At 35.7% G+C, this 9627-nt stretch overlaps 2 protein-coding genes across 3 annotated transcripts in view; both read right to left on the reverse strand.

The window, feature by feature from the left end:
- Positions 1-1022: 1022 nt before the first annotated feature.
- LOC109103719 (E3 ubiquitin-protein ligase RNF183-like) lies at positions 1023-4428 on the reverse strand. Its single transcript, XM_019117067.2, has 2 exons — positions 4051-4428; positions 1023-2709 (listed from the first exon to the last, which is right to left on the reverse strand). Exon 2 carries the CDS (start codon positions 2638-2640, stop codon positions 2062-2064), a length of 579 nt encoding a protein of 192 aa, XP_018972612.1. The 5' UTR covers positions 2641-2709; positions 4051-4428; the 3' UTR covers positions 1023-2061.
- Positions 4429-6192: 1764 nt separating this feature from the next.
- The window catches only part of LOC109103441 (WD repeat-containing protein 31-like), a 4801-nt gene continuing 1366 nt past the window's right edge, over positions 6193-9627 (reverse strand). Inside the window, exons 3-10 of one of the 2 annotated variants that reach the window (XM_019116857.2) lie at positions 9508-9582; positions 9174-9318; positions 8990-9090; positions 8799-8866; positions 7795-7936; positions 7549-7711; positions 7418-7469; positions 6193-6863 (exon numbers count right to left, since the gene is read on the reverse strand). In XM_019116857.2, coding sequence (XP_018972402.2) covers positions 6803-6863; positions 7418-7469; positions 7549-7711; positions 7795-7936; positions 8799-8866; positions 8990-9090; positions 9174-9318; positions 9508-9582 — 807 coding nt within the window. In that variant the 3' untranslated portion in view covers positions 6193-6802. The remainder of the gene's footprint in view (positions 6864-7417; positions 7470-7548; positions 7712-7794; positions 7937-8798; positions 8867-8989; positions 9091-9173; positions 9319-9507; positions 9583-9627) is intronic. The other variant, XM_019116856.2, reaches the window with a different exon arrangement.

Here is a 9627-nt window from a genome sequence, read left to right on the forward strand (position 1 = left end):
TGTGTGTGTGTGTGTGTGTATATATATATATATACACATATATATATATATATTAATGTATGCTATTATATATATATACTGTTTTCGTATTATTATTATGATGTTGTACTATTAACAATAGGCTATGTAGTAGTCCTAATAAAAATCAAAAATTTAATTTTTCAATGATATACTGTTAATTCGTTACTTTTATAGTTTGGCTGGTCCTGCGATTATGTATTTTCATGTTCAATTTTTTGACATCTGAGAGTGCAGAGAAATAAAGAGAAATGAACAATAGAAAACATTACCGGCTACTTTGGCAATATAGCCTAACTGTGTTAACTGAAATATTAACTTAAAGACATGAGAAAGACAATGCAAATAAGCTAATTGCAGATTACAAACTGTATAGTTTAATTCAGAGCAGTTCAGTTCAATGAGGAGGGATAATTACTCTAACTCAAAAAAGGTTAATTCGAGTCCACAGATCTAATTCTTGTAGTTGTTTTCAGTTAATAGAGCACTTTACGGTGAATTTAAATAAAAAAAAAACTATAATGTAAAGAAGAGAAGTGCGTTGAGTTAAAACGAATCGACTGTAAAAATGAATTGAACGTGGATAAAAACGAGGCTGTAAGGTAAAGAAGTGCAGTGCGTTCAGATGATTCGACTGTTGTTTAACAACATACTGACAGTCCAGCTGACAAAACGTCTTAAAATGGAATAAAAACAACAACAACAACTTTTGTATACAAAAAGTTGTAGGATCTTGGGATCTAGGATCTAGGATCTTGATAAAGTGCTTGCCATGAATCTACCCCCACAGCCTTGTTTTCATTTGTGTTAAATTCAGTGAAGTGTCTAACCTGATTTGCAGTGGTTCTCAACCCTAATCTATCTTAATATTTATTTTTTTTCTCCCTCAATAACTTTGAATATCATGGAAGCCTTTGAATATCATGTTGGATAATGGTTGACCTTTGAGACAAAAAAGTAAAGAACCACTGGTCTATTGGATTTATAAAACAAGACAACCCCTCTTTAGCGCAGTAAAGACATTGTATTGCACAATCTGCATATTATATATATTTTTTTAATAATCTACAGCTGTGTATAATCCTCTTGCATTATTGACAAACTATTTTCCTGCCTGACAATTTAAAGCTGCTTTGACACAATCAGTATTGTATAAAGCGCTATATAAATAAAGGTGACCAATCTATCTCACAAATATTTTGGACATATCATACTGACTATTTTCAGTGTATCATGGTCCAACCATCTTATATTTTGTAAGGTTACTTTACACTTATGAGCGCCTCCCTAAAGAATTTAGAGCCAAAGTGTACCAAAAAGTACCAGTGTATGTTTAAAGTACCATACCATCTCATACCACCAGATCATTGTCTGTAAGGAACACAAAAAGGTATAGGGTGCTATAGTGTTTTGTGCATTTACCATATATTACTACCACGTAAATACTGTGGTACAATAACAGTACTTTTTTTGTAACCACTATCCTTCTCAGATGTTAAATATAACTGTAGACATTCTGATTTGCCTAGGATGGAAAGATTCAAAAATGTGTTTGTCATGCTGTTTGTTTGTTTTTTACACTGTCATTTGACCTTTTGACGTGGATGCAGTCAGTGCCAGTGATAATAAAGTCCATCAAGTGTACTCTAAACAGTTGAACACTCATCAAGATTCATCCTTGTCCAGAGTCTGTGCTTTTCCTCTCCAAAAGTTTTGAGAAATAAAAAATTCTTGTATTTGTTAAATTGTTGCTGATGTATTTTAATCAATCAATCGCTTGACAGTTCAGAAGTCTATATTGTTTTTGTTGTGATAGTTTGTTGTTGTTCTCGTTCAGTTTCTTTTCCAACTGTGAAACAGCCGGGGCCAGTGTCGCCACCTTGTGGACAAACTGATTCGTGCAAAACAATTCAAAGCACATGTGTGAGCTGCGTGTACATTGTACAAATCATAAGGGGGGAAAAAAAAAACTGTGTGCGATATTTGCGTCATGCCCACTGTACGCATGCTCTAGCGTACATTTAAAAAACAAAGTATTTGGGCTTATTTCTTGTTGATAAAGATGATAGTAATGGTGAAAACGACGGTCATTATGGCGACCAGGCTCATGAGGAAAGCTTTGCACAGGGGCGTTCGCAGTACGGTGATCAATAAAGACCTGTCACTACCCCCGTCTCTGCTCTGGTGACCCTCCGAGCCCGCTGGGTTCCCGACGTCCAGAGTCTGGCTGATGGTCTGCGTCAGGGCCGGGGCAGAGCTGGGCACTCTTTTCACCTGCAGTTTGCCTTTGTTGCGGTTAAAGCGGATACTGTAGACATGCTGCATGGCAGCTGGAAGGTAAGACAGCACCGTGGAGTCATTTGCTAGCTTGGGAAGACCCAAGTTGGGTAACGGGGTGTACGCGCGGCACAGAGGGCACTGGATGGTGTCGGGTTTGGTGGACGTCACGTTCATCCTCGCAAGACACTCCAGGCAGAAGGTGTGCTTGCAGTGGAGTACCTTTGGGGTGTTGAAGACATTGTTAAACTGGCAGAAACAGATGGCGCACTCCAGATCGGGGGGCTCGACGTTGTCGTCCACAGGTTTGTAGGGGTCACTGAGGTGGTTCGGGTCAAACTCCATGACAAAGGGAGGAGGTGTGGGAGAGGGAAGTCAACAAGCATCTTCAAGATCCATAGCGAAGTGGCAACTCTGAAGAAGTACAAGAACAGATTAGATTCATGAGTTGGACTGTTTATTATTATTATTATTATTTTGTACCACCAGCCATAGAAATATAGAAAAAAACAAACAAACAAACAAACAAACAAACAAACAAACAATTGTTGTATACTATGAATATTTTTGGCTTTGTGAGAAATTTCTTATGTTCCTTTTATTGCATCTTAAACGAAACAAAGCAAGGCAAAGCAAAGCAAAGCAAAGCAAAGCAAAGCAAAGCAAAGCAAAACAAAACAACACAAAACAAAACAAAACAAAAAAACAAAACAAGAAATAAAAAAATAAAACAACAACAACAACAAAAAAAAAAAAACGTATGACTGCATAGAAGAAAAATACAATTAAATAAAAAACTGGCTTCGTACACAATGAATATATTGTTGGCTGTGTGGTGAATTTCTTATATCCCACTCTGGATAAAAGCATCTGCTACAGTAAATCCATGAATGGAAATGTTTCCGAACAAGACACTTGACTTCATGGCTGCTCCAGATGGACTGTCCTTGTCCCCTCTCTATAACTTAGCTATCAGTTGTAGAGAATGAAGTACAACTGGTAAACAGACTTGTTTGTCCTTCTGCCCACGCTCTAGATAAGTTTACAAAAACAGATTTGCCTTGGAAAACAAAGAATGGCCCAAAACTATGCAAATCAGCAGAAGGGTGTCCCATTACTGAAGCCCATAATGAAGATGTAAAGGATTGGGTAACTTCATTAGAGGTTCATCAGATGACCTTTGGTTTGGCCTCAACTTATCATAGTTTACATTTATGATGGCAGTATAGTCAAATATGATGCTTTTAAATGACGCTAAGGGCTACGGGTTTCTTAGTCTACTGACACCTGTAATTATATTATTATTTTTAAGTGGGTTTGAGATGGTTGCTTCACAGTTTAAAATGCAAATGGGATGCTCAGAATTTACTACGTTAATCTATTTGTGCAGTCTGTTTGAGAGCATGCACCCAACAAATTTACCTGCATACAATTTTTCAAGTGTCGAACATCTGATTTCATATAACATACCTCAAGGTTTTGGATGAGAGATGCATAACACATTTGTAGATTTCCAAACTCTCCAACATCTTGGTCTCAAAGTCTTCTTTTATAATGGCATAATCCCATTTAACCACATTGGGTTTCAATGATGAGTTCATAAACTATAGGCTTTATGCTGCATATTACGCTCGACTATTATCAAGTCAAGCAAAATATCACATTTAAGCCACACTTGTTCATCAGTTTTACTTGGTATGAAGACAGCAGACACAAAAATACACTCATTTAATATATAGATTCACAGTAACTCACTCATTTCAAGCAGACTCTTCTTTTACCCCGTCAGATGAGGCAGGTGTCCTGGACGTTGAGGCTGTAGTTTGTGTCTTTGTTGGCTGTCGGAGAGAATGAGATGTGTCAATGTCTTTTCTCAATGCCGACTCTCTGTCTTTGTTCATCTACCGCACTTTTCCTGCCATGATTTACATAGAAAAACAAAAACACCAAGAGTCACTCTACCACTTTCTTTCTTTTTTAAGTCTCTCTACCACTGTGTTGTAAAGAAGTGCAGCATTTGAATACTGGAGCAGCAAGCAGGAGGAAATGCACAGTGAGTAGTCAAATACAGCCCCCATGCAGATCGGCAGTGTAAACTATACAATCCTGACCAAAGAGAGAACCGAAGAGGGAATAGAGAATACATACCTGACCTGAAGAGAAGACTGTGTGCCAAAAGCTTCCATCTTTACTCCACCAAAGTTACTCTGACAGTACCATTGTGATATATATATATATATATCACACACATTAATTCTGATAAAAAGAAAACTATAAAAATAAATGAACATTTTGGACATGTTGGTGCAATTCTGTTGATGAAAATGTTCTTTTTAAGCTGTAAAGTCAAATAAAATAAATTCAGTTCAATTCAATTAAAAGTTTACCAATACAGAAACTTTTGGCTCTTGTTCGCGCAAACATGTTCTTTTTGGACATTCTTATTCTGTATGCAAAAAAGAGACAAAAATAGGTGTTGTCTTCATTGGACTGAAATAATTTATTCATGTAATGTGCAAATACATAAACATTTCCTTCAAATTGATAACTCCACACCTCAGCATTTACATAATAGTCAAATAAACACTTCAGTGTAACCTTTACATCCTTCTGAACCATGATACATGAATGCCCTTGCTGGATTTGTTCATCAATATTCTGCTAATGCTATATAGAGACTGCAAAAAGTATTTGAACACTTTAAAATGCATGTCTTGTCACTGCAATACACAGCAAAATATAGTATCAAAGCAAGCCGATGACAAATGCTAAATATCATGCGATATGTAATGAACTAGATCTGTGTATTTTTTGAGGATAACTGACTTCATAAATCCAAAAAACCCAAAATACCAGCTGATTTAAAGACACTAAGCAAAAACAATAAAATAAAATAAAAATTAAATTACAATAAACCCCTGCCCTTCCCAACATAGGACATTATTGTTTTACAATACATAAACAAAAAAATATATAATACATAATATAAAAATAAAATAAAATGCCTCTGCAGTTTGTTTTGAGAAAAACTCTAGCAGCATTTGCTTGATATATGTATATATATTTTTCTAATGCAATGATATTCAGGCAGTTTTAAGTGTGATTTAAGTGTACAAATACTTTTTTGAGGTCATTGTATATTATGCAGAAATAAAAGACATAAAACAAACAAAAAAAAACTCTTTGGTTGGTATATTTGTGAAAAAATAGTTTCAAAACATTACAATTCTGTCATTACACGTGAAATCAACATTGCCATGTTGGCAAGACAGTATTTTCAGAAAAAGCCACAATATTTTTTTATTCTAGTACTATAGTTCTAATATTAAAGAAAAAATATATATTTAAAAACAACAACCACAAAACACAATGCATAACTGATTTTCATTGACTTCACATTCTCCACTGTCTGATCATGCTTCTGAGAAAATATTGAGATCTGCTGTTTTTGTATTGAATTCTCTAAAGGGCCATATCATCTCATAAGCATCCTCTCCCTCTCCTCAGGATCTCTCCGTGTGTGAAATACAAGACCAGTCTGTTTCCATAAATGTTTGAATGTGTTTATGAGTGTGTCTGTAAACTCTAGCAGCTTCTATGTGAAAAATGATTCAGCTTTCCGTGTTGCCAAACCCTGAGCGTGTGTGAACATGTGTGCACAGGAAGAGTGAGAGACTGATATTTCATATCCGTCTATGTACATTTTTGATGAATGATTTTGGCAGTGAATCATTTAGACCTATTAGCAATTGCTTAATGAAAAGTGCAAATAAAAGGTCTACTAACAAAAATGAAAAAAAAAAATACAAATAAAACAAAATCAAGAGGTATGGTTTTAAGGTATGTTTTTTTTCCCTGTTTTTTTTTTTTTTTTTTTTTTTTTTTTTTTGAGTCCACATTTAATTATAGTTAAGCAGTAGAAGTAAAAAAAACAAAAAAAGTCTTCTTCAGAAATAAATATATCTTCAGAAAAAAATAAATAAATTTTTTTTTTTTTTTGTATTTTGAAGCTCTAAATTAATTTGTAGAGACTATTAAGTATGGTTTTTGAGTAAGAGTAGGATTATTCAGTTTCAGTAGTAGTCAAATTGAAGTCTAAACTTTGTAAAATAATACTTTAGCTTATAATTAAGTACAATTATGCCAGTACTTTACACTCCTGGCTTCCGAAAACATATTCAAGCATATTCAGTAACCAAGCAGAACTGGAGTGGCTTTTTATTGCCTATATTTGATTAAACAACACACAGGAAAAAACTAAACAAAACAACATATTTTGACCTATTCCTTTAATAAGAATAGGGTGTCTACATACTGTAGTGTGCATTCTCATTTCCAGGAGTTCCAGTTATTAAATATGTTTGTTTTAACTCATTAGTTTGATTTTTCAGGTGGTCCAGATGGGCGTCAGAAGCGAGCCACTTCAGTGAGGCTGGGCATTGCTCCCTGATCTAGATGCAGCTGGTGCAGTCCTGTGTTAAAACTGGCACACAGGAGACTGCTGGAGTCACACGGAGCCAGAGACACCAAAGGCCCCGAACCATCCAGCGTTAACGTGTACAAACACGCTGAAGAAAGAATATGGAGGAGACAAGAATCAAACCATGTAAACTTTTTTTCCGTGATTATACCAGCCTGACTTGTTTAGCATGACACACATGAAATTTGACGTTGCTTTTGACATTGTTATTTAAAGGAGACGTGTGTCATTTTTTTATATTTTGTCACCATTTACATTTAAACTCCACATACAGTATACAATAAGATATTATGCTTTTAAAAGAAGTTACTTCAATTAAGGCTGCATTTCAAATAATAATCAAAAACACAGCAGTAACAGACATATTGCATAATATTATTACTATTTAAAATAAACTGTTTTTTAAATATATTTTAAAATATAATGCATTCCTGTAATACAAAGCACATTTCAGCATAAATACTCCAGTCTTCAGTGTCACATGATCCTTCACAAACCATTCTAATATGCTGATTTGAATATTACCTAAAACTTTTAAGTGGTAGTGTATTAATATATTTAATTTTAAATTAATATTAATACTAAGTTAATTACTACATGGCATCTCAAAGTTAAGTCTCTCAAAGTTTCTTTTTCACTTACCTAAACATTTTAGAGAGTTTTCTGACTTGCCTTCTATAAACAGGAAACTGGCCTGTTAACAAATGAGCCACCTGGCCAATTCATTTGTGTACGTTTGAAAAACATATTACAAGTATGTGTGTGGGTGTTACCTGCAGTGTTCTGGTCCCATATTTTTACTGAGCTGTCATACGACGATGACGCCACGAGAGCAGGATATCCGGGACGGGGAGGCACAAACACACTGCATGCTGTGGTCTGCAGGTGTCCTCTGTATTCGGCCACTTTACAGCCAGGCTGTCTGAGGTCCCACAGCTACATACAAGCATAAACACACAAATGTATCAATTCATGTACATGCACAACTGTGTCCTGGCAGTATCTGTATACACACTCACTGTGGCCTCACAACCCTGACCACCGAAACCATTGCTGGACGACAGCAGGTGGTAACAGTTGGAACTGACGTCACAGTGTGTCTGGATGTACTGTTTTGCTGGAAAAGTGTTAGTGACCTGCCAGGTACGGCTATCCCACACCCTGAGACAGATAACACACACCAAAACACAAATCAAAATCATTAATATAGCGCTTTTTATAATATGCATTGTTTCAAAGCAGCTTTACAGAAAATTATGATAATGTTTTCATGCCTATTAGTCTTGCATCATTAATGAATGGATCCTCTGTAGTGAATGGGTGCCGTCAGAATGAGAGTCAAAAACAACTGATAAAAACATTACAATAATCCACAAATAATCCACACGACTACAGTCTATCAGTTACCATCTTGTGAAGTGAAAATCTGTTTGTTTGTAAAAAACAAATCCATCATCAAGACGTTTTTAACTTTATATCATTGTTCCAGCTAAAATATGAGTCTCTATCCATAATATTGCTTTTCCATGAATGAAAATCAGGAGAGAAATATGCATAGATCAATCACTGTTTACAAGCAAAAACAGTCCAAAATAGTTCTAAACAAATATGTCGGTGGATTTTGATGTGAGAAAACTTTTTAATTTGAGAAAGCATTATTATAGTTTATGGTATATTGACCAGAAGCAATGGTTTATTTGTTTCTTACAAATATGCAACTTACTTCGCAAGACAGAAACTGATGGACTGGAATCATGTGGATGACTTGATTGATTATTGTGACGTTTTTATCAGCTGTTCGGACGCTCATTCTGACGGCACCCATTCACTGCAGAGGATCCATTGGTGAGCAAGTGATATAAACATATACTCCTACACATATACAATTAACTAGATATAATTTACACAATCACTCAGCTCATTTGTTTAGTAAATATTTCCAGAGAAATGCATCTCTGCATCTCTAATAACCATTCACCAACATAATGGATCATATGACATACAGTATCAGGAAACTTCTGACCTGATTGTTTTGTCTTCTGAGGTTTGGACAATAGATGTGCTTCCTGGTACCCAGCACACATGAGTCACCTGAAAAGGAGGGCAACGGGACAAGACGCATTAATAATCAGTGACCAAAAAATAATTTTAACACATACACAAGAATATTAGATGATAAACATAAAGTAAATTTCTGGATACAGCCTTTCTAACCAGGTTGCGTGAGATGGTATGTTTTTGCAGACATTCTCCCGACTCAATGTCCCAGAGTCGCATGGAGTTATCACGAGAGCCCGTGCACAGCTTTGAGCCATCTACGAAATTAATTAAACCACATGAAAGGATCGTGTTTGAGATTTTGTGGTCACTGAGTGTTTTTCTTTGAGGGTTTGTTCACCTGGGCTTACCACTACCCCGTTAACTACGAGCTCATGGCCACAGAACTCCTGGACGGGTTCTGTATCTCGACCCAGATCCCACATCAGCACTGTCTTATCACGGGACGCACTGAAGATCAAGGAACTTCCTTTAAAACAGCATAACTAAAGAAAAACAGAGAGATTTATATATACAAAGTACATAAAAAACACTTGCATGATATCTATGTGTGCAAAATAATTAAGCAATATTTGTTTAATTCATTTTTGCTCCACCAATGAAAACTGTTCCGAAATAAGTCAAAGCTTTGTTTGTCGAATCAAATTTTGAGACACTAACTGTAGTTTTAATACCTTTGTAATCTCTCTGCTGTGGCCCTGGAAAGATTTACACCGTTTTCCAGCTCTCCATTCATAGACAACAACAGCCTGACCAAAAAAACAACAACAACGGAAGCATATTAAGAGGCACAT

Source organism: Cyprinus carpio, chromosome A5, assembly GCF_018340385.1.
Source record: "Cyprinus carpio isolate SPL01 chromosome A5, ASM1834038v1, whole genome shotgun sequence".
Classification (NCBI taxonomy): Eukaryota; Metazoa; Chordata; class Actinopteri; order Cypriniformes; family Cyprinidae; genus Cyprinus; species Cyprinus carpio.